General features: G+C 49.4%; 1 protein-coding gene across 1 annotated transcript in view; it reads right to left on the bottom strand.

Moving 5' to 3' along the window:
* The window catches only part of gria4b (glutamate receptor, ionotropic, AMPA 4b), a 518,469-nt gene that overhangs the window by 56,225 nt on the left and 437,286 nt on the right, over positions 1-24,958 (bottom strand). The window contains exon 11 of the mRNA XM_072447035.1: positions 17,400-17,773. Within this exon, the coding sequence (XP_072303136.1) occupies positions 17,400-17,773 (374 nt within the window). The remainder of the gene's footprint in view (positions 1-17,399; positions 17,774-24,958) is intronic.

Genomic DNA, 24,958 nt, shown 5'->3' with positions numbered 1-24,958 from the left:
TATTTTCTGAGGGTGGTGACTCAACTTGAGGTTCAGGCCCCAATGTCTCCTTGAAGATGTTATTGCTTTGCCTAAAATGATGTGTGACACTGATCCATGGTGGATGTGTGGCGCTGTGGTCACACGCACCACACCGGCCAATCCCCACGTCCGGTCAGAACACATCTTTGTATTGTCTTTGCCAGTCAAACCTGCTCATTATCAGCTCATGTTTATGTCAATGGAATTCAGAACTCACTGTGCATTGGCCTCGTGTGCACAGATTTCTGCTGCTTAAAGCAACTTTGAGGAGGAAAGTGTGTCAATGAGTACGTACAAAGGGTTATATAAATGTGAATATTTTTTCATGTAGCTTGTCTGAATGTAGTCTTTCATAAATTAAATAAACATAAGGCCATAAAACTTAAGACAGAGTGCACTAGCAACATTTTGGTTGCTTTATTGCCTTGTTATTGGTCCTCTCATTATAGATTACGACTACAACAACCAGTGGGTCATTCTGCGAAACCAGTGCTTTTTGAGTCCTCAGAGCTTGAGAGGCAGAAGTATTTTGTATCTGAGGTAGCAAAAAGTGTTTTATTAAGTTAAAAGTAGCATTTACACTGTGAATATGTTAAATATGCATTTTTGTAGAATGACCCTGTCTGGCTTTAGATTCTTGCAGTTGTGTGAGCGCTACAATCAGCATTCCTGTCTCCAGACTATCACAATCTCTAAACAAACAGAAAAGATAAAGGTATATGTGGATACAGCCCAAAGTCATTGATGCATTGTTCTGGTATAATCAAAGCTAAGCTTCTGAAAACGCTGCAGTGATGAATAGCATGTTAATAGCTTTAGCACGCGTGTCAAAACAAGGTTAAAGCAAACAGTGGCTTGACTTTGAGACTTGGGGGAGCAGCTGCCTCCGGTGGGGACACAAAATGGCAAGAAGAGTGTGACAAATCAGCTCAGTGTGCAGAGCGCTGACACAGGCAGGACTGAGTAATTGGCGTCAGATTAATAGAATAATGGGAATATAACACGTCCCTACTTGAAAGTCATTTCTGCTCACACAATGCCTCAAATCAGCACGGCCAATCAAAAGTTGGCCATCAGGAAGTGTCAGCATGCACGCTAAAGCTTATCAGGCTAATCAAGAGGGACACAGAGCGCGGAGGAGGCGGAGCTAATGTGAGCGATGAGAAGAAGCTGACAGACACACCTGGAACTGTTGTGGCCAATCACAGCAGAGTCCAGAGCATGTGTGTACCAGGGATGGAACATATCAGAATACTGTATCGCCAAAAGGTGCGATATATATCAAACTCCCAGCTGTTCCACCATGTGCGGGTCAGCTGCAATTGATTGTTACTGCCACGCTGCTCCGCTGAGAGAAGCATGTGTCGCCATGGTGACATTTCCCCGTAACAAGCAGTGGATTGAAAAGAAGCTACCTGACATTTTACAACTCTGTACGTATCTAAACTTTTCAATATGTCATTGGTTAACTTCAAAGTCAAATCATTTTGCAAATGTTTGAAGTTGTTTCAGTCCAGTCCTTGACGTAAAGTATCCATCAATCACTTGCATTGTTGGAGTTTTACATCCGAGCTATGTTGGCTTAAAGACAAATCGAATATTGGTATCAAAGAATATCCGCAATGCCTCTTTCATCTCAGCCCAGTATTTATGAATAGGGCAGTCCCAAAACACATGGTAGTATGATGAGCCACTGGACAGTTTCTCTAAGATCTAACATATTTGACATATTTGACACGGTGTTATAAAATATCCGGATACATTTTTCCAACAAAATCCTTTTGTGATTCTCCTTTGAGACGAATGTTATCAGTTCCCATTCTTTGTCCGTCAAAACGTCACTTCAGTGTCTTAGTTTTCCAAATAATCACAATTTAGTACAGTTATGTGGGCAGGAATGTGGGCGTTGATAGGGGGTAGGTGAAAACAGACATTTTCCGAGCACTCGTGCCTCAATTGCAGGACAATACATTATTACTCAAACATGCAGGAATCAATCAAAATTAAAACTAACCCAGGCCTGGACGGCCCATCGAGAGCATCGGTTTCCGGTGGGCCAGTGCACTTTTGGGCCAGTGCACTTTTGGGCCAGTGCACTTTTGGGCCAGTGCACATTTGGGCCTGTGCACTTTTGGGCCAGTGCACATTTGGGCCTGTGCACTTTTGGGCCAGTGCACTTTTGGGCCAGTGCACATTTGGGCCTTTGCACTTTTGGGCCAGGCACTGTCAGAATTGTGCAACACAACAAAGAGTTCTGATATCACATCAATGGCCCAATTTCAATCAGCTTTTCTCTTCCTATGCTTGGCTCTAGTTCATTGCAGGCCCACAGACCAGTGGCGGAGCTGGGGGGGGCCCACAGACCAGTGGCGGAGCTGGGGGGGGGCCCACAGACCAGTGGCGGAGCTGGGGGGGGCCCACAGACCAGTGGCGGAGCTGGGGGGGGCCCACAGACCAGTGGCGGAGCTGGGAGGGGCCCACAGACCAGTGGCGGAGCTGGGAGGGGCCCACAGACCAGTGGCGGAGCTGGGGGGGGCCCACAGACCAGTGGCGGAGCTGGGGGGGGGCCCACAGACCAGTGGCGGAGCTGGGGGGGCCCACAGACCAGTGGCGGAGCTGGAAGGGGCCCACAGACCAGTGGCGGAGCTGGGGGGGGCCCACAGACCAGTGGCGGAGCTGGGGGGGGCCCACAGACCAGTGGCGGAGCTGGGGGGGGCCCACAGACCAGTGGCGGAGCTGGGGGGGGCCCACAGACAGACCAGTGGCGGAAATCCAGTTCACCCTGTGTTTCTGAAAGCTCGCTCTGAATGTCTGGGTTTTCCAGGTGTCTGAAGTGCTGATGGATCGCAGGAGAGTTTTGAATGGAGAAAAATTATCCCATGGGTGATTACTTAAGAACTATGGACAGATATCACCGGCTCCAAACAGCAAGTCCTGGCCTGAGCACAAGTCAGACTGAAATACCTCCACATTAAAGCGGAGCAGCTGCGGCAATCCCAGTCACTGACACGAAGGACCAGGTAGAAGGATTTGACAGTCCACTGCCATTAGAAAGCTGCTGGGTCAAACTTTGTATGGAGATATTGGGGACTGCCTGTTGATCTGTAAAATGATGCATGCTTCATTATAATGTGGCCCATATTCATGGAGAAACAAGTCTAATTAGGGACGTGCCTAATTCAAAAGTGCACTGCTGCGGAGACACAAGAGTAGGAAAACCCTCTCTCCCTGAATGGTCTGATCAGAGTCCATTTCTCAGAGACCAGTAGCCCAGTCCTGGCTTAAACGTGACGTGCCACCATCATGTGTCCTTTTGATTGACCTCCTGCAGAAAACAAGGCTGCATCACCAGTCAACAGACTAAGAACAAAAGGGGCTTCTGTGGATTGTCCCCCCAGACAGACAGACAGTTTTTTAAATATTTGGGACCATCTCAAACTATAAGGGAAGTTTCTTCACTAAGCTGGACATCATCTGTTAAAAGCTCGGGAGTGTGGGAACGTCCTGTGTCCATTATTATCATTGTGTTTTATTCACAGAGCAGTTGCATTGCATTTACAAAGCTAAAGTTCTCTGTTATGATGTGATGACTAACATTTTGGGTCAAACATACTTGTTTCTTAAATGAAGCTCTGATGTGCTGTAATTTTGTTTCAACTGGAGTTTCTAACTAAAGCGAACATTATCCAGAAGACAGTGGAGAAGACATTTTTGACCTTATCTAGACTCAAACGCATGTGTTATTCAAAGCCGTGGCCAGAACTTGTTTAACTTCTCCCTCACTAGTGCAGGCCATTTTAATTATGACAAGAGCTGGATATGGCTCGTTTCTACCTCGAAGATGCTATAGTGCCACATCATCCAAACAGAGCTCTTGGCTCTCAAAATGCTGGCCTTCTGGTGGTCCCAAGAGTCTCTAAAAGCACAGTAGGAGGTAGAACCTTCTGGTGGTCCCACGAGTCTCTAAAAGCACAGTAGTAGGTAGAGCCTTCTGGTGGTCCCAAGAGTCTCTAAAAGCACAGTAGGAGGTAGAACCTTCTGGTGGTCCCACGAGTCTCTAAAAGCACAGTAGGAGGTAGAGCCTTCTGGTGGTCCCAAGAGTCTCTAAAAGCACAGTAGGAGGTAGAGCTTTCTGTTGGTCCCAAGAGTCTCTAAAAGCACAGTAGTAGGTAGAGCCTTCTGGTGGTCTCAAGAGTCTCTAAAAGCACAGTAGGAGGTAGAGCCTTCTGTTGGTCCCAAGAGTCTCTAAAAGCACAGTAGGAGGTAGAGCCTTCTGGTGGTCCCAAGAGTCTCTAAAAGCACAGTAGGAGGTAGAGCCTTCTGTTGGTCCCAAGAGTCTCTAAAAGCACAGTAGGAGGTAGAGCCTTCTGGTGGTCCCAAGAGTCTCTAAAAGCACAGTAGGAGGTAGAGCCTTCTGTTGGTCCCAAGAGTCTCTAAAAGCACAGTAGGAGGTAGAGCCTTCTGGTGGTCCCAAGAGTCTCTAAAAGCACAGTAGGAGGTAGAGCCTTCTGGTGGTCCCAAGAGTCTCTAAAAGCACAGTAGGAGGTAGAGCCTTCTGGTGGTCCCAAGAGTCTCTAAAAGCACAGTAGGAGGTAGAGCGTTTAGCTCCCAAGCTCCTGTGTTATGGAATCAGCTCTTGTCCATGTCAAAGAGGCCCAGATGCTCCTGGAGTCCCTGGAGAAGCGGTCTCTACTCCATATGAACGGTTCTTCACTTGCCTGGAAGAACTGGTCCTCCTCCTGAAGAGCTTGTTCTCCTCCTGAAGAGCTGGTTCTCCTCCTGAAGAGCTGGTTCTCCTCCTGAAGAGCTTGTTCTCCTCCTGAAGAGCTTGTTCTCCTCCTGAAGAGCTGGTTCTCCTCCTGAAGAACTGGATCTCCTCCTGAGTGGCTCCAGCTCCACTGTCTATCTCACGTCCGTCTGTCCGTCTGAAGGATCTCTCCTTCACTGTGGAACTCCTCCAGGTTTCTGGTAACCTTTATTTGTCTCACTATGGGGTAATTCCAGTGTTGCAACACAGATTAGGCACAGAAGTAAATAATAAAAAACAGATAACTTTTGTAGTAGTTGTAGTTTTTCCTGGCTGAGAAGGAGGGTCTAAGGACACAGGAGCTTGGGACATTGAGTAAGGACACAGGAGCTTGGGACATTTGTCTAAGGACATTGGAGCTTGGGACATTTGTCTAAGGACACAGGAGCTTGGGACATTTGTCTAAGGACATTGGAGCTTGGGACATTTGTCTAAGGACATTGGAGCTTGGGACATTTGTCTAAGGACACAGGAGCTTGGGACATTTGTCTAAGGACACAGGAGCTTGGGACATTTGTCTAAGGACACAGGAGCTTGGGACATTTGTCTAAGGACACAGGATGCTGGGCCAAGGCCCCATGAACATGTTTCATCTGTTTTTCACCGTCGCCCCTCGAGGAAACTGCAGTTGTGATTTTGGGCGTTACAAAAATACATTGAATTGAGATAAGGATCCAACTTTTGTTGGCTTTTCTTGCGTTTTATATTCTTTAAACCGACCTCCATATTACACATCCTCTCACGCCAACAGGACAGCAGTGCAGCTGGAGCCACATCACCATCAGACTCTCCTGCCGCCAATCAACCATCTACTACCAACAATCTGCTTAAGTTTAATGTGCCATAGCTTGTTTGGTATTTTAATGCTGTTTTGAACACGGCTGATCTGAACTTGAACCTTTCTCTCCCTTCAGATTTCACGAGCTTCACGAGCTTCACGAGCTTCACGAGCTTCACGAGCTTCACGAGCTTCACGAGCTTCACGAGCTTCACGAGCATGATTTACCTGAAGATAGCTATAGAGTCAAATCTCTGGTGCTCCTTTGTTATGGTTCTAGTGCACTTACATTCATGAGCCGCTCAGACCAGCCCACGGGTCAAACACAACCCACTGCTGCGTCTGCTGTGACTGTAGAGGAGTGTGCAGTTCTAAAAATGTAGCATGTTTTGCATGTTACATACAACATACAAAAACTCTTCAGGTTTATTTGAGCATTTAAGAAAAAAAAAAGAATTAAAATGACATGATCAAAATAGCTCCCCAAAAAACAAACACAATGTTATCTTCAAGTCCACAATGCCCGAGGTTTTAAAATGCATAGTGTTCTACCCACTCTCGACTACGGTTGCAGCATATGGACAGAATAATAAGCAGATAAATAGCAGTTAAAGTGACTTAAGTGTATTATAATATTATGTACAATAAGAGGCTTTGGGTGTGGACAAGTAATGAGAGGTAAAGTGACTTGAGTGAGGATGTTACTGCTCACACCTCCTGCTTTTGTGTCACGCCTGAAATATCAGCTTTATTGCCTTTGTCAGTCAGCGATTTACAAACATAAAACCCTGTATTATAATATTCAGAGGTGTTCAGGGCGCGTTTCTAACACTCTGGAGGACCTGATGGAAACGTATTCTATTTTATGTAGAAATTATTTTATGTTATGTAGTAATTTAAATAATTACATTTGGATTTATATACCAATTAAAAATGACTGCAGAATGACTGTGACTCGATCCCCGTCACCATCACTGCCAGAGTGGAGGTGAGTGATGCATGCTGGGACACACCTACATGCACCAGCCCTCCTGCAGCACCTGCAGCACCTCCTCCTCTTCATTCACGTGGGATTGGTATTCAAGGCGTACCGTCATGTCACTGCTTTAGCTAAGCCCCTCGTTCTCCTTGGTTTCCACGGAGACACTTCCATCGGGGAGCGGGGTATTAATCACTGAATTAATTATTACGGGCTGCCTCGAGGGTGGAGAATTAACCCAGTGTAAGCGGAACAATGGAGAAAGCGGCTTTGAGGAGGCTGTAACTTCAGCAGAAACACCACAACTGTTGGTCAACTACGGTAGAAATGATCGTGTAAGTGCCAAACATGTATGAATATGAAGAGGAGAGTGGAACCTGGAGGATGTAGAGTGTATACTGCCTAGAAAAGTGTGATAGTGAGCTGTCAAATCCTGGTGTGGACATTCCCAGGCGTGGGACACCACTGGGACAGCTCATCCAAACAGCTCCACTCAATTTACGGCCCTTGGGAAAAAACCTGGTCCTCAAAATGGTCTAAAATTTGAAAATATTCACAATATTCAAAAGGTTTAGTCCTGGTTTAATTCTGTGTTAGTGATGGTAGTTTAAAAATATAAAACAGGATAATAAAGTTGAATAGCCCTGATCTAGTGTTCCAGGGAACACTAGTGTGTTCAGGTTTTGCCAAATGTGAATTTAATTATTCACACATGGATTTAATAACATTGTATCTGAGCAAACCTCTAACTCAAAAACGAGAAAGCAAAACAATCCCCATAAGCACATTTCAAACCCCAGACATGATTAAGTCAATGGGTGAAGTACTTAGGAGTCAATGTTAATAATGGTGTTGACTCATTTCATGTGTTTTGGTACTAATTAGAGCAATAATCAGAATTGTAATGGAAACGGTCTTAATTGCACAGCTCTAAAAGCACTTGTGACTCCAGCAGCGGTCAGCAGCGGTCAGCAGCGGTCAGCAGCGGTCAGCAGCGGTCAACAGCGGTCAGCAGCGGTCAGCAGCGGTCAACAGCGGTCAGCACCAGCCGCGTCCTTTAAACACCCTCTGACAGTGCAAAACGCTCAAATACTGTGTCCAACAGCACAATGTAAATGTTATGCATCGTTCTTCTTCTTCAGCACAGTCTGTACCACAGAGCCACTGCAGGGGGCCATTCTCCATCTTCTGACTCTCCTCAGGCAGAACGAGGCAGAGCGAGGAGCGAGGGGCGAGGAGCGAGGCAGAGCGAGGGGCGAGGGGCGAGGGGCGAGGGGCGAGGGGCGAGGGGCGAGGGGCGAGGAGCGAGGCAGAGCGAGGGGCGACGGGCGAGGGGCGAGGGGGCGAGGGGCGAGGGGCGAGGGGCGAGAGGCGAGGGGCGAGGAGCGAGGCAGAGCGAGGGGCGAGGGGCGAGGGGCGAGGGGCGAGGGGCGAGGAGCGAGGCAGAGCGAGGGGCGACGGGCGAGGGGCAAGGGGGCGAGGGGCGAGGGGCGAGGGGCGAGGGGCGAGGGGCGAGGGGCGAGGGGCGAGGGGCGAGGGGCGAGGGGCGAGGAGCGAGGCAGAGCGAGGGGCGACGGGCGAGGGGCGAGGGGCGAGGGGCGAGGGGCGAGGAGCGAGGCAGAGCGAGGGGCGAGGGGCGAGGGGCGAGGGGCGAGGAGCGAGGCAGAGCGAGGGGCGACGGGCGAGGGGCGAGGGGCGAGGGGCGAGGGGCGAGGAGCGAGGCAGAGCGAGGGGCGAGGGGCGAGGGGCGAGGGGCGAGGAGCGAGGAGCGAGGAGCGAGGCAGAGCGAGGGGCGAGGCAGAGTGAGAGAGGCTGAAACACACAGGCCAGTTTGGTCTTTCATCTCACTACAACAGCTCTGCTCCGGCGCACAGATGAGGGTTATAGAGCTGTTATAGAGGGGTGAGGGTTATAGAGCTGTTATAGAGGGGTGAGGGTTATAGAGCTGTTATAGAGGGGTGAGGGTTATAGAGCTGTTATAGAGGGGTGAGGGTTATAGAGCTGTAATAGAGGGGTGAGGGTTATAGAGCTGTTATAGAGGGGTGAGGGTTATAGAGCTGTAATAGAGGGGTGAGGGTTATAGAGCTGTTATAGAGGGGTGAGGGTTATAGAGCTGTTATAGAGGGGTGAGGGTTATAGAGCTGTTATAGAGGGGTGAGGGTTATAGAGCTGTTATAGAGGGGTTAGGGTTATAGAGCTGTTATAGAGGGGTTAGGGTTATAGAGCTGTTATAGAGGGGTGAGGGTTATAGAGCTGTTATAGAGGGGTGAGGGTTATAGAGCTGTAATAGAGGGGTGAGGGTTATAGAGCTGTTATAGAGGGGTGAGGGTTATAGAGCTGTTATAGAGGGGTGAGGGTTATAGAGCTGTTATAGAGGGGTTAGGGTTATAGAGCTGTTATAGAGGGGTGAGGGTTATAGAGCTGTTATAGAGGGGTGAGGGTTATAGAGCTGTTATAGAGGGGTGAGGGTTATAGAGCTGTTATAGAGGGGTGAGGGTTATAGAGCTGTTATAGAGGGGTGAGGGTTATAGAGCTGTTATAGAGGGGTGAGGGTTATAGAGCTGTTATAGAGGGGTGAGGGTTATAGAGCTGTTATAGAGGGGTGAGGGTTATAGAGCTGTTATAGAGGGGTGAGGGTTATAGAGCTGTTATAGAGGGGTGAGGGTGACCTTCAGAAGGAGGTTTCGAGGACTAAGGAGTTTGAGACGATAGAACCCAAAGAAAAACCTTCTTAACTCGGGAAAGGAGACAAGTGAAGTTAAAAGTGAAGAGAATGAACCACAGAATAAGACAAAGTATTATGAAGATATCAAGATGGTTTTGTCAAGGAAACATGTGAATATCAGAGACACATTTACTATTGAATTTGACATGATTTGTTTATGTCTTTGGAGATTAGGAAAGACTTAGAGTTCCATGTTTAGGTTTTACTGGACATATAATTACATACAATTGTTTTTCATTTCATCCACAGATATAGTACATACTTTAAGTCCTTCATAACACAGAAGCAAACTAACTGACATTTATACAGTGTAACTTTATGGCTTATTTTATTAATACATACTTAATCAGAAGCATTTTCATTTGATATCAGTGAAACATTTCAAGTGTGTTATGGTCTGCTCCACTTAACCCCATTGTGGAATGTTGAAGATCCTGATGACATTTTAAGGCTTTATATAAAGAGGATAATCAGGATTTATAAAGTGTCGAGCGATCATCCATCATCTAACGTAACCATATCAGACGGGTCAAAATATAGTCTCCAAAACACACTCAAATGTCTGTAGAGTCCAATGTATTCATCATTTAATTACATTTAGATGTTAGTTTGAACTCTTGGTAAATGAATGTTAATTCTACAGTAATTGGGACAGAATCTTCCATCGTTTGTTGCAGAGACAGAGCTTCATTAATGAGACTGACGAGCTGAGCTTGGGCTCTAAAAGTTTGATATTGTAATCATTAGAAATATTCGTAAATAGAAATCATTTGTAAGAGCTGCTTTCTCACCCTCCGTTCAACAGCTACAAGAGCAAATGCAGCCTTAGGATTTGGAAAAACTAATTGGTTTTAGTGATCTCAAAATGCTAACGGTGCGTGTGCGCTACATGCAATGCTAGCGCCGCCTGCCGCATTTTTACATCTACAGAACGGTGTGATTACTTTTCTGAGGTAACCACGTCAACAACCTACGTAAGTCTTTGTGACTCGACATGAATTAGTTGGAGTTATGAATCTTTTTCATTCTCTCATATTTGGCTCGCTGCTGTTGCCGATATTTGTCGATACTGAGCAAGGCCCAAAAAAAAGTCCGATGCGTTGCTGACTGTATAAATGTATATGATGTTTCTTACATACATGTTGCTGGGTGTCGCTGTCTGTGGTACTGCAGCCACAGCCCACAATGCATTTCTCTTAGAACGCAATGTCAAAACAAACCTGCAGCTTTCACAAAGATCAGATTCCTGAGCTCCAGGATGTGGTTGTTGACTGTATCTAGTTACGTATTGTGATAAAATGTGTCTTTTATTGCATTCTCCCTACAAGTGAAAACCCCCATGATGCTGATGACATGAACACACGGTTTATTCCTGGAGAATCTGGTGCTCTCCACAAGAGCCATGATCCCGTTTATGAAAGAAACCTGTGCTGCTTCTTCATTGTGATTATTTGACCTCATCTGTACTTCAAAGCATCTATGGTTTTGTCCAAAGGAAAGATGAGGCCACCTCTCCGCAGAGCCGAGCTGACACACAGACACACAGCACACACTTGTACACACTATATATATATATTACAGTATATATTACAGTATACTCAACACAGGTTCTACCAGTGAGACATAGAGAAAGCACTATTCCTCTCCACGCTCAGCATGCACGTCCTTATGAACAGAGACATATTTACAAGTCTTAATCATATCATAAGATGATAATATGACATGACAGTGAAGACAATTCTTAGCTTTACCGTGTTTTTGAAAACTAAAGTGTACAAGCAACAACAAGACGTATGGATCACTTCAGAGACATTTATAACTCACAGCATTAGCTTAGCATTAGCATGTGTCCCTCTAGTCTGGCTGGCCACACACATTCTTATTGTATTCTATACAGAGAACCTCAGTTTGGACCATTCAAGTCGAGCTGATCATTATTGTTTCAGATTTAGTTCTGATGCGAGACACGTACAGTAGCCATGTTTTGACTGGTTCACTTTGGAGTGGAGCAGTATGAAAGTGTCCTAAGTTAAAGGCACAGTGGTCCAAGCTTCCAAAGTGCTTTGGTTTCTCTTCGGATCCAGAACCCTCCAGCTAAGCTGAGGCGTAAGAACAGAACCCAGACTCAAAACAAGATGGCAAAAAGCAGATACTTTCTCATCAAACGCGTGATAAACCACTGTTATTGCTAAGTTAGCACGTGTTAGCGGGGCTCAGTCCATCAAGATGTCAAATATTATATTTCCACTACATAATGCATCAAACATTATACGACTCCAGTGCATGACATAAAGAGTAGAGACACAGAGAAGTGAATTAAATGCAGAAAAAGATGAGACTAAACCAGAAGTAGTTTCTTGTTAGTTCCAGCTTCACAGCGCCACAAACTTGAGGTTTTTGTGAAATGCGATAATAATTATAATTCAAGTACGATTAAGACTTTTTTTAAATTAGCCCCGAATGAATTGTCTGTTTGTTGTAACCAGAGCCAACAGTCCAGGGGTCAGGCTTCAACAGTCCAGGGGTCAGGCTTTAACAGTCCAGGGGTCAGGCTTTAACAGTCCAGGGGTCAGAGGCTTCAACAGTCCAGGGGTCAGGCTTTAACAGTCCAGGGGTCAGGCTTCAACAGTCCAGGGGTCAGAGGCTTCAACAGTCCAGGGGTCAGGCTTCAACAGTCCAGGGGTCAGAGGCTTCAACAGTCCAGGGGTCAGAGGCTTCAACAGTCCAGGGGTCAGGCTTCAACAGTCCAGGGGTCAGGCTTTAACAGTCCAGGGGTCAGAGGCTTCAACAGTTCAGGGGTCAGGCTTCAACAGTCCAGGGGTCAGAGGCTTCAACAGTCCAAGGGTCAGAGGCTTCAACAGTCCAGGGGTCAGGCTTTAACAGTCCAGGGGTCAGAGGCTTCAACAGTTCAGGGGTCAGGCTTTAACAGTCCAGGGGTCAGGCTTTAACAGTCCAGGGGTCAGAGGCTTCAACAGTCCAGGGGTCAGGCTTTAACAGTCCAGGGGTCAGGCTTCAATAGTCCAGGGGTCAGAGGCTTCAACAGTCCAGGGGTCAGAGGCTTCAACAGTCCAGGGGTCAGGCTTTAACAGTCCAGGGGTCAGGCTTTAACAGTCCAGGGGTCAGGATTCAACAGTCCAGGGGTCAGGCTTTAACAGTCCAGGGGTCAGGCTTTAACAGTCCAGGGGTCAGAGGCTTCAACAGTCCAGGGGTCAGGCTTTAACAGTCCAGGGGTCAGGCTTCAATAGTCCAGGGGTCAGAGGCTTCAACAGTCCAGGGGTCAGAGGCTTCAACAGTCCAGGGGTCAGGCTTTAACAGTCCAGGGGTCAGGCTTTAACAGTCCAGGGGTCAGGCTTCAACAGTCCAGGGGTCAGAGGCTTCAACAGTCCAGGGGTCGGAGGCTTCAACAGTCCAGGGGTCAGGCTTCAACAGTCCAGGGGTCAGAGGCTTCAACAGTCCAGGGGTCAGGATTCAACAGTCCAGGGGTCAGTGGCTTCAACAGTCCAGGGGTAAGGCTTCAACAGTCCAGGGGTCAGTGGCTTCAACAGTCCAGGGATCGGGCTTCAACAGTCCAGGGGTCAGAGGCTTCAACCCAATCAAGAGACTAAATCTCACGATTTTAAGACATTTCAATGGACCTTTTGTAGCCGCTCTCCTTTATTTTGGTAGTGAAGGCGAGCGGGGGGAACATTCCGGGGGACACGGGCGCCGCCATGTTTGTTGTGATGACGCTGCTGGGCGTGTTTCAATCCCAGAATGCATTGCGTAAAGTCAAATTTCACACCGTGTTGGAGCGTGACATGTCCTATGGACACTTCAGTGGCGCCGACAGAGGCAAACCAACTTGTAAAAGGCAATATAACGTCACTCATGCACATTCTGTTTTGTCACAGACGCATGTGGAGGACTGAATATGAAGACGCACATGAAAGATTGATTTGCCAGCGTTATAAAAATATTTGACTCGGCGGTTTAGGAAAGACCAGTCGGAAAGTCGGTGAAATAATTAAAAAATAAAAGATTTTTACGTTTTTTAAACAAAATGCTGATATGTTTTTTTCAGTCGGCTAGTTTCTAACCGGGTCGGTCGGGTTACAGCAAACAGACATAGGAAACATTAGTTACGTTTAGGTGATGTCAGTTGCTCATGAGGCAGAGCTCCGCCTCTGAGCCACAGCTCCGCCTCTGAGCCACAGCTCCGCCTCTGAGCCACAGCTCCGCCTCTGAGCCACAGCTCCGCCTCTGAGCCACAGCTCCGCCTCTGAGCCACAGCTCCGCCTCTGAGGAACAGTCAGGACCTGATCATGAGACCAAACCCAACCAGTCCAAACATGGCTATTGTATCTTTGCTTGGTTCATTCACCAAAGAATCTGCTCCAAGTAATTCATTTCCAGTGGAGAAATACCAATCTGACTTTGTATAGAATAGGAAAAGAGTCAGTCCGGCAAGCCAGGCTAGACCCTTCAGCGTCCTCCAAAGCCACATTCACAATGAGACTTCACACACTTCAGTGCAGTTTATGTCATGATTGGTCACTGTGAGGACACATGTTAGGGCCCCTCTTCAGAAGACCTTAAACACATTCTAAACGTGGAACATACAGCTTATCTATAGCATAACTACTACTTAAGCATAATACTTCTACATAATACTACTTAATACTTCTTTTATGAACCACAAATGCGTTCTCTGCATGCAATAGAACGCAGTACTCGGCTCCTCACAAAGGCTGTAGTCAGGGGAAAGTCCACGAGACAAAAACATAAGGGGGATAAAAAAGACAAAAGTCAACTTTTCTTCAGATTATCGACTTTGTAGATGAAATTAAAGGCAGGGTATGTATGATTTTTAAAATAAATGTATGTCCCCAGATATGAAGTCAATATTTATTCATTTGATTGATTTAATCATAACTCCCAACACATTTGATATCATCATATATATTATATATATATCATCATATATATATAATATATATCATCATATATATTATACTATGTGTATGGTTCGTTCTTCGGTTTGTTCCCCATAACCTAAGAAGACACTGGGAGGGGCTTAGCCGGCTGTGCTGGTAACCAGGCAACATGTGTGAACCTGCGGCTACACAGTGCATTGCCATGGAAACCCCCCATGGACGAGTGGATAGTTTGAATCCAGCTCTGACAATTTTTCTCCCCAGTCTCATCCCCACTTCACACTGTCATGTTAAATAATGCCTCCGGGCCCCCCAAAAATAAACAAATAAAAAAACTAATAAATAAATAAATAAATACAAATACTAATACTAATAAAATAAATCTCAGATTACGTTTAAAAATGCACTTTTTAGGAAATATTGTTTTTTGGATTTGATTTCAGAACGGAAAAAAACTGAGAACGAACCATACATGGGTTGATCAAAAAGCAGTTAATGTTTTTTATCAAATGATCCAATCAGAAAGCAGAATGAGCTGCTTGGTCCTATGAATATAACCAGTGCGTCTGAACCTGGCTGATCTGAACGGTCACTACCTAAAGCCCAGCATCTGCACCGATCTTCAATCAGTGCTAGTGCAGCCTCCAGTAGATCACTCCAGGACATGTTTACAGCAGCAGGAGCCCAGGCTACATACCCTCCCTTCAAGAGCATGTGCAGGCTACATACCCTCCCTTCAAGAGCATGTGCAGGCTACATACCCTTCCTTCAAGAGCATGTGCAGGCTACATACCCTTCCTTCAAGAGCATGTGCAGGCTACATACCCTTCCTTCAAGAGCATGTGCAGGCTACATACCCTTCCTTCAAGAGCATGTGCAGGCTACATACCCTCCCTTCAAGAGCATGTGCAGGCTACATACCCTCCCTTCAAGAGCATGTGCAGGCTACATACCCTTCCTTCAAGAGCATGTGCAGGCTACATACCCTTCCTTCAAGAGCATGTGCAGGCTACATACCCTTCCTTCAAGAGCATGTGCAGGCTACATACCCTCCCTTCAAGAGCATGTGCAGGCTACATACCCTCCCTTCAAGAGCATGTGCAGGCTACATACCCTTCCTTCAAGAGCATGTGCAGGCTACATACCCTTCCTTCAAGAGCATGTGCAGGCTACATACCCTTCCTTCAAGAGCATGTGCAGGCTACATACCCTCCCTTCAAGAGCATGTGCAGGCTACATACCCTCCCTTCAAGAGCATGTGCAGGCAGGCTACATACCCTCCCTTCAAGAGCATGTGCAGGCAGGCTACATACCCTTCCTTCAAGAGCATGTGCAGGCTACATACCCTCCCTTCAAGAGCATGTGCAGGCTACATACCCTTCCTTCAAGAGCATGTGCAGGCTACATACCCTCCCTTCAAGAGCATGTGCAGGCTACATACCCTCCCTTCAAGAGCATGTGCAGGCTACATACCCTCCCTTCAAGAGCATGTGCAGGCTACATACCCTCCCTTCAAGAGCATGTGCAGGCTACATACCCTTCCTTCAAGAGCATGTGCAGGCTACATACCCTCCCTTCAAGAGCATGTGCAGGCTACATACCCTCCCTTCAAGAGCATGTGCAGGCTACATACCCTCCCTTCAAGAGCATGTGCAGGCTACATACCCTCCCTTCAAGAGCATGTGCAGGCTACATACCCTTCCTTCAAGAGCATGTGCAGGCTACATACCCTCCCTTCAAGAGCATGTGCAGGCAGGCTACATACCCTCCCTTCAAGAGCATGTGCAGGCTACATACCCTCCCTTCAAGAGCATGTGCAGGCTACATACCCTCCCTTCAAGAGCATGTGCAGGCTACATACCCTCCCTTCAAGAGCATGTGCAGGCTACATACCCTTCCTTCAAGAGCATGTGCAGGCTACATACCCTTCCTTCAAGAGCATGTGCAGGCTACATACCCTCCCTTCAAGAGCATGTGCAGGCTACATACCCTCCCTTCAAGAGCATGTGCAGGCTACATACCCTCCCTTCAAGAGCATGTGCAGGCTACATACCCTCCCTTCAAGAGCATGTGCAGGCTACATACCCTCCCTTCAAGAGCATGTGCAGGCTACATACCCTTCCTTCAAGAGCATGTGCAGGCTACATACCCTCCCTTCAAGAGCATGTGCAGGCTACATACCCTCCCTTCAAGAGCATGTGCAGGCTACATACCCTCCCTTCAAGAGCATGTGCAGGCTACATACCCTCCCTTCAAGAGCATGTGCAGGCTACATACCCTTCCTTCAAGAGCATGTGCAGGCTACATACCCTCCCTTCAAGAGCATGTGCAGGCTACATACCCTCCCTTCAAGAGCATGTGCAGGCTACATACCCTCCCTTCAAGAGCATGTGCAGGCTACATACCCTCCCTTCAAGAGCATGTGCAGGCTACATACCCTTCCTTCAAGAGCATGTGCAGGCTACATACCCTCCCTTCAAGAGCATGTGCAGGCTACATACCCTCCCTTCAAGAGCATGTGCAGGCTACATACCCTTCCTTCAAGAGCATGTGCAGGCTACATACCCTCCCTTCAAGAGCATGTGCAGGCTACATACCCTCCCTTCAAGAGCATGTGCAGGCTACATACCCTTCCTTCAAGAGCATGTGCAGGCTACATACCCTTCCTTCAAGAGCATGTGCAGGCTACATACCCTTCCTTCAAGAGCATGTGCAGGCTACATACCCTCCCTTCAAGAGCATGTGCAGGCTACATACCCTCCCTTCAAGAGCATGTGCAGGCTACATACCCTCCCTTCAAGAGCATGTGCAGGCTACATACCCTCCCTTCAAGAGCATGTGCAGGCTACATACCCTTCCTTCAAGAGCATGTGCAGGCTACATACCCTTCCTTCAAGAGCATGTGCAGGCTACATACCCTTCCTTCAAGAGCACGTGCAGGCTACATACCCTCCCTTCAAGAGCATGTGCAGGCTACATACCCTCCCTTCAAGAGCATGTGCAGGCTACATACCCTCCCTTCAAGAGCATGTGCAGGCTACATACCCTCCCTTCAAGAGCATGTGCAGGCTACATACCCTTCCTTCAAGAGCATGTGCAGGCAGGCTACATACCCTCCCTTCAAGAGCATGTGTGTCAGACATAGACGGTCTTGTAAATTGAAGTGTGGGCTGTACCTGGGGGAGATGTCACAGCCCTGCTGCATGAAGGCGCCCAGGGAGAACCAGAGGGAGTTGAAGATGCCAAACTCATTGGGGGGCTGGTCGCTGGGCGGACCGTCGGTGCCCTCCTCGGGCTCCTCGGTGTGCCACTCGTACGGGCTGAAGCGGCTGACCAGGAAGAGCACCACGCTAACGCCGATGTAGGCGAACACGATGCACATCCAGATCTCGTAGGCCAGCGGGTCCAGGAAGGAGAAGACGCCCGGTTTGGACTTCTGGGGCTTTTTGATCATGATGGAGATGCCCAGAGACATAAAGGGCTTTGAGAAGTCTATCACCTCCTCCCGGACCAGCGTGATTGTTAAAGGGGCCACAGCGATTTCCGCTTTCTGTAAACACACACAAACTTCATCAAGACCAAGTATGAAGAGCATGAAGCAATACAACACTTTATTCCTTCTGCACTCTCATACAAACATCTGCTCTTAACTTGCTGACAGGTGAGGAATTTGCATCTTTTTTTTTTCATTTTGGCTACTCCCTCGTCATCAGAGGTCACTACAGCATAGGACATCCTTGATTTTGCTGCACATGTGAGCCTGCAGAAGTGCCAGCTCATCATTCCCTGACTGGCCTATTCCCACAGCGACAGAAGCTTGGTGCCGGTGAGGAGAAAGGGCGTGCAGCTGCAGCTAAGGCTGAGAGGCTTACAGAACACACAGGGAAAATGCTTAGTCCACAGCCTCTCTGCAGCTGAGAACCTGGCCCCTGTGAGTGACGCCCAAACACACTTCCATTTAAGGTGCTGAAAGAGGCAGGAACAGCAGTGTGTCGAGTCAGAGGAGGCTGCTCTGTAACTTCATGTTTTGGCTTTTCTTTGAATAGGTATGCTTTATTAGTGAGTGAGGGAAATTCATCTCTGCATTTGACCTATCCTTCAGTGTTGCTATGGCAACCTGTCATGAGCAGCAGAATGCTCCATTGCATTTAACCTATGTATAGTATCTTGCATTTAGTTTATTACAGATGCTTTTGTTACTTAAAATCCTTTGAAAAATCTGCATTGGTTCAGTGAACAGAGTCAGCTCGCAATAGGATCTCCATGGAGACCAGCAGGTGAAAGGCCCCCCACCAGAGGCCTCCCACCAGAGGTCACATTGGCCTTGTTTCCACTGGTTCACTTTGGAGTCAAGTGGTACAATCCTGTCTTAAGTGAGCAACTTCAGTGATTTAAAGCAGACCCTGAGAGCTCCTGGAAAGCTTTAACATGACATGATTGGACAAAGTACATACAAAGAGAAGATAATGATCATTTTTCACCAAACGTTGCCTTGATCTTGTGACAAACAAGATTGTATTTCCAGTGCTAACATATATGTTGAGTCCACATGCTGAGTTAAGCAAAGCTAGCACATGATAGCATCAGACGACACACACGGCACTCGCATCAAGACTAAAATATTATTATTTTCATGTTCAATTTAAACTGTCTGCAGTTGTCAAAACAAACGTTAGCATGCTAACAACACAGGGGTGTAACACCATGAACAAGGAAGCAAACCAACTGACATTTCTGCCCTGGAAATTCAAAATTGTTTATTATTTTTTATGTTCAAAACCATGAGCATTTACATCGAATGTCATTTCGTCTTTGAACATTTTTTGTTCCACTTCCCTTCGCCGCCTCCAGTCACCTCCACGTCTGGAATCTTTAACATTCTGATGACAGAGCATTTGAAAGGCTCTATAGAGTCCCTTTGGAGTCTTCAGACTGATCCCAGGTCAGTAAAAGCCGCCTCCTTAAGCTCTTTTTCTGCATGTTGTGCTTAATGCAGCGCTGCAGAGTACAGTATGTGACCTATTTAAGATGCATTGTACAGGAAACAGCAGCAGAACATTCTTCAAGCCAACGCTTTGGTTTGATTCTGTTCTTGGTCAGGTGTTTATGGTCAGGTGTTTATGGTCAGGTGTTTATGGTCAGGTGTTTATGGTCAGGTGTTTATGGTCAGGTGTTTATGGTCAGGTGTTTATGGTCAGGTGTTTATGGTCAGGTGTTTATGGTCAGGTGTTTATGGTCAGGTGTTTATGGTCAGGTGTTTATGGTCAGGTGTTTATGGTCAGGTGTTTATGGTCAGGTGTTTATGGTCAGGACAATAAGACAATGAGAGACAATTAGAAATGTTCTCTTCCCACATCCAATGATTTCCCTCCTACATCACTCCCGTCCCGGAGTGAGAGACGGAGACATCGCTCCCGTCCCGGAGTGAGAGACGGAGACATCGCTCCCGTCCCGGAGTGAGAGACGGAGACATCGCTCCCGTCCCGGAGTGAGAGACGGAGACATCGCTCCCGTCCCGGAGTGAGAGACGGAGACATTGTCAACACAGCGAGTGCGATCATGGACAGCCACTAATGTGCAATGTTCAATGCAATAACGCATCTTGAATGTGCTTTACATCAACATGAACAACCGGGCCCCTTTGAACAACGGGGCCCCTGCTTCTATGCAGCTCCCCCCTTTGAACAACGGGGCCCCTGCTTCTATGCAGCTCCCTCCTTTGAACAACGGGGCCCCTGATTCTTATCTGAGCAGGGAAAACATCATCTTCATAACTGGCAATCTATTTGTGAAATTACAGCATCATTAAATCATCTAATCAACCTCAATAGTTAAATAAAACCTGCAAAACACTCTGCACCTGAGCGAGAGACACTCTGCACCTGAGCGAGAGACAGTCTGCACCTGAGCGAGAGACACTCTGCACCTGAGCGAGAGACACTCTGCACCTGAGCGAGAGACACTCTGCACCTGAGCGAGAGACACTCTGCACCTGAGCGAGAGACAGTCTGCACCTGAGCGAGAGACACTCTGCACCTGAGCGAGAGACAGTCTGCACCTGAGCGAGAGACACTCTGCACCTGAGCGAGAGACACTCTGCACCTGAGCGAGAGACACTCTGCACCTGAACGAGAGACACTCTGCACCTGAGCGAGAGACACTCTGCACCTGAGCGAGAGACACTCTGCACCTGAGCGAGAGACACTCTGCACCTGAGCGAGAGACACTCTGCACCTGAGCGAGAGACACTCTGCACCTGAGCGAGAGACACTCTGCACCTGAGCGAGAGACACTCTGCACCTGAGCGAGAGACACTCTGCACCTGAGCGAGAGACACTCTGCACCTGAGCGAGAGACACTCTGCACCTGAGCGAGAGACACTCTGCACCTGAGCGAGAGACAGTCTGCACCTGAGCGAGAGACACTCTGCACCTGAGCGAGAGACACTCTGCACCTGAGCGAGAGACACTCTGCACCTGAGCGAGAGACACTCTGCACCTGAGCGAGAGAGACACTCTGCACCTGAGCGAGAGACACTCTGCACCTGAGCGAGAGACACACTGCACCTGAGCGAGACACACTCTGCACCTGAGCGAGAGACACACTGCAACTGAGCGAGAGACACTCTGCACCTGAGCGAGAGACACTCTGCACCTGAGCGAGAGACACTCTGCACCTGAGCGAGAGACACTCTGCACCTGAGCGAGAGACACTCTGCACCTGAGCGAGAGAGACCCTGCACCTGAGCGAGAGACACTCTGCACCTGAGCGAGAGACACTCTGCACCTGAGCGAGAGACACTCTGCACCTGAGCGAGAGACACTCTGCACCTGAGCGAGAGACACACTGCACCTGAGCCAGAGACACACTCTGCACCTGAGCGAGAGACACTCTGCACCTGAGCGAGAGACACTCTGCACCTGAGCGAGAGACACTCTGCACCTGAGCGAGAGACAGTCTGCACCTGAGCGAGAGACACTCTGCACCTGAGCGAGAGACACTCTGCACCTGAGCGAGAGACACTCTGCACCTGAGCGAGAGACACTCTGCACCTGAGCGAGAGACAGTCTGCACCTGAGCGAGAGACACTCTGCACCTGAGCGAGAGACAGTCTGCACCTGAGCGAGAGACACTCTGCACCTGAGCGAGAGACACTCTGCACCTGAGCGAGAGACACTCTGCACCTGAACGAGAGACACTCTGCACCTGAGCGAGAGACACTCTGCACCTGAGCGAGAGACACTCTGCACCTGAGCGAGAGACACTCTGCACCTGAGCGAGAGACACTCTGCACCTGAGCGAGAGACACTCTGCACCTGAGCGAGAGACACTCTGCACCTGAGCGAGAGACACTCTGCACCTGAGCGAGAGACACTCTGCACCTGAGCGAGAGACACTCTGCACCTGAGCGAGAGACACTCTGCACCTGAGCGAGAGACACTCTGCACCTGAGCGAGAGACAGTCTGCACCTGAGCGAGAGACACTCTGCACCTGAGCGAGAGACACTCTGCACCTGAGCGAGAGACACTCTGCACCTGAGCGAGAGACACTCTGCACCTGAGCGAGAGAGACACTCTGCACCTGAGCGAGAGACACTCTGCACCTGAGCGAGAGACACACTGCACCTGAGCGAGACACACTCTGCACCTGAGCGAGAGACACACTGCAACTGAGCGAGAGACACTCTGCACCTGAGCGAGAGACACTCTGCACCTGAGCGAGAGACACTCTGCACCTGAGCGAGAGACACTCTGCACCTGAGCGAGAGACACTCTGCACCTGAGCGAGAGAGACCCTGCACCTGAGCGAGAGACACTCTGCACCTGAGCGAGAGACACTCTGCACCTGAGCGAGAGACACTCTGCACCTGAGCGAGAGACACTCTGCACCTGAGCGAGAGACACACTGCACCTGAGCCAGAGACACACTCTGCACCTGAGCGAGAGACACTCTGCACCTGAGCGAGAGACACTCTGCACCTGAGCGAGAGAGACACTCTGCACCTGAGCGAGAGACACTCTGCACCTGAGCGAGAGACACACTGCACCTGAGCGAGACACACTCTGCACCTGAGCGAGAGACACTCTGCACCTGAGCGAGAGACACTCTGCACCTGAGCGAGAGACACTCTGCACCTGAGCGAGAGACACTCTGCACCTGAGCGAGAGACACACTGCACCTGAGCGAGAGACACACTGCACCTGAGCGAGACACACTCTGCACCTGAGCGAGAGAGACACTCTGCACCTGAGCGAGAGACACTCTGCACCTGAGCGAGACACACTCTGCACCTGAGCGAGAGACACACTGCACCTGAGCGAGAGACACTCTGCACCTGAGCGAGAGACACTCTGCACCTGAGCGAGAGAGACACTCTGCACCTGAGCGAGAGAGACACTCTGCACCTGAGCGAGAGAGACACTCTACACCTGAGCGAGAGACACACTCTGCACCTGAGCAAGAGACACTCTGCACCTGAGCGAGAGACACTCTGCACCTGAGCGAGAGAGACACTCTGCACCTGAGCGAGAGAGACACTCTGCACCTGAGCGAGAGACACTCTGCACTTGAGCGAGAGAGACAGTCTGCACCTGAGCGAGAGACACTCTGCACCTGAGCGAGAGACACTCTGCACCTGAGCGAGAGACACTCTGCACCTGAGCGAGAGAGACACTCTGCACCTGAGCGAGAGACACTCTGCACCTGAGCGAGAGACACTCTGCACCTGAGCGAGAGAGACACTCTGCACCTGAGCGAGAGAGACCCTGCACCTGAGCGAGAGACACTCTGCACCTGAGCGAGAGACACTCTGCACCTGAGCGAGAGACACTCTGCACCTGAGCGAGAGACACTCTGCACCTGAGCGAGAGACACACTGCACCTGAGCCAGAGACACACTCTGCACCTGAGCGAGAGACACTCTGCACCTGAGCGAGAGACACTCTGCACCTGAGCGAGAGAGACACTCTGCACCTGAGCGAGAGACACTCTGCATCTGAGCGAGAGACACACTGCACCTGAGCGAGACACACTCTGCACCTGAGCGAGAGACACTCTGCACCTGAGCGAGAGACACTCTGCACCTGAGCGAGAGACACTCTGCACCTGAGCGAGAGACACTCTGCACCTGAGCGAGAGACACACTGCACCTGAGCGAGAGACACACTGCACCTGAGCGAGACACACTCTGCACCTGAGCGAGAGAGACACTCTGCACCTGAGCGAGAGACACTCTGCACCTGAGCGAGACACACTCTGCACCTGAGCGAGAGACACACTGCACCTGAGCGAGAGACACTCTGCACCTGAGCGAGAGACACTCTGCACCTGAGCGAGAGAGACACTCTGCACCTGAGCGAGAGAGACACTCTGCACCTGAGCGAGAGAGACACTCTACACCTGAGCGAGAGACACACTCTGCACCTGAGCAAGAGACACTCTGCACCTGAGCGAGAGACACTCTGCACCTGAGCGAGAGAGACACTCTGCACCTGAGCGAGAGAGACACTCTGCACCTGAGCGAGAGACACTCTGCACTTGAGCGAGAGAGACAGTCTGCACCTGAGCGAGAGACACTCTGCACCTGAGCGAGAGACACTCTGCACCTGAGCGAGAGACACTCTGCACCAGAGCGAGAGACACACTGCACCTGAGCGAGAGACACTCTGCACCTGAGCGAGAGAGACACTCTGCACCTGAGCGAGAGACACTCTGCACCTGAGCGAGAGACAAACTGCACCTGAGCGAGAGACACTCTGCACCTGAGCGAGAGAGACACTCTGCACCTGAGCGAGAGAGACACTCTGCACCTGAGCGATAGACACACTGCACTTGAGCGAGAGACACTCTGCACCTGAGCGAGAGAAACTCTGCACCTGAGCGAGAGACACTCTGCACCTGAGCGAGAGACACTCTGCACATAAGCGAAAGACACTCTGCACCTGAGCGAGAGACACTCTGCACCTGAGCGAGAGAGACACTCTGCACCTGAGCGAGAGAGACACTCTGCACCTGAGCGAGAGAGACACTCTGCACCTGAGCGAGAGACACTCTGCACCTGAGCGAGAGACACTCTGCACCTGAGCGAGAGAGACACTCTGCACCTGAGCGAGAGACACTCTGCACCTGAGCGAGAGACACTCTGCACCTGAGCGAGAGACACTCTGCATCTGAGCGAGAGACACTCTGCACCTGAGCGAGAGACATTCTGCACCTGAGCGAGAGACAAACTGCACCTGAGCGAGAGACACACTGCACCTGAGCGAGAGACACTCTGCACCTGAGCGAGAGAGACACTCTGCACCTGAGCGAGAGACACTTTGCACCTGAGCGAGAGACACACTGCACCTGAGCGAGAGACACTCTGCACCTGAGCGCGAGACACTCTGCACCTGAGCGAGAGACACTCTGCACCTGAGCGAGAGAGACACTCTGCACCTGAGCGAGAGAGACACTCTACACCTGAGCGAGAGACACACTCTGCACCTGAGCGAGAGACACTCTGCACCTGAGCGAGAGAGACAGTCTGCACCTGAGCGAGAGACACTCTGCACCTGAGCGAGAGACACACTGCACCTGAGCGAGACACACTCTGCACCTGAGCGAGAGACACTCTGCACCTGAGCGAGAGAGACACTCTGCACCTGAGCGAGAGACACTCTGCACCTGAGCGAGACACACTCTGCACCTGAGCGAGAGACACACTGCACCTGAGCGAGAGACACTCTGCACCTG

Source organism: Eucyclogobius newberryi, unplaced genomic scaffold, assembly GCF_026437365.1.
Source record: "Eucyclogobius newberryi isolate DKJ021-1_F unplaced genomic scaffold, fEucNew1.0.hap1 SCAF_15, whole genome shotgun sequence".
In the NCBI taxonomy this organism is placed as follows: domain Eukaryota; kingdom Metazoa; phylum Chordata; class Actinopteri; order Gobiiformes; family Gobiidae; genus Eucyclogobius; species Eucyclogobius newberryi.
Note: the sequence above shows the minus strand (reverse complement) of the source record. Positions and strands in the feature narration are given on the sequence as shown.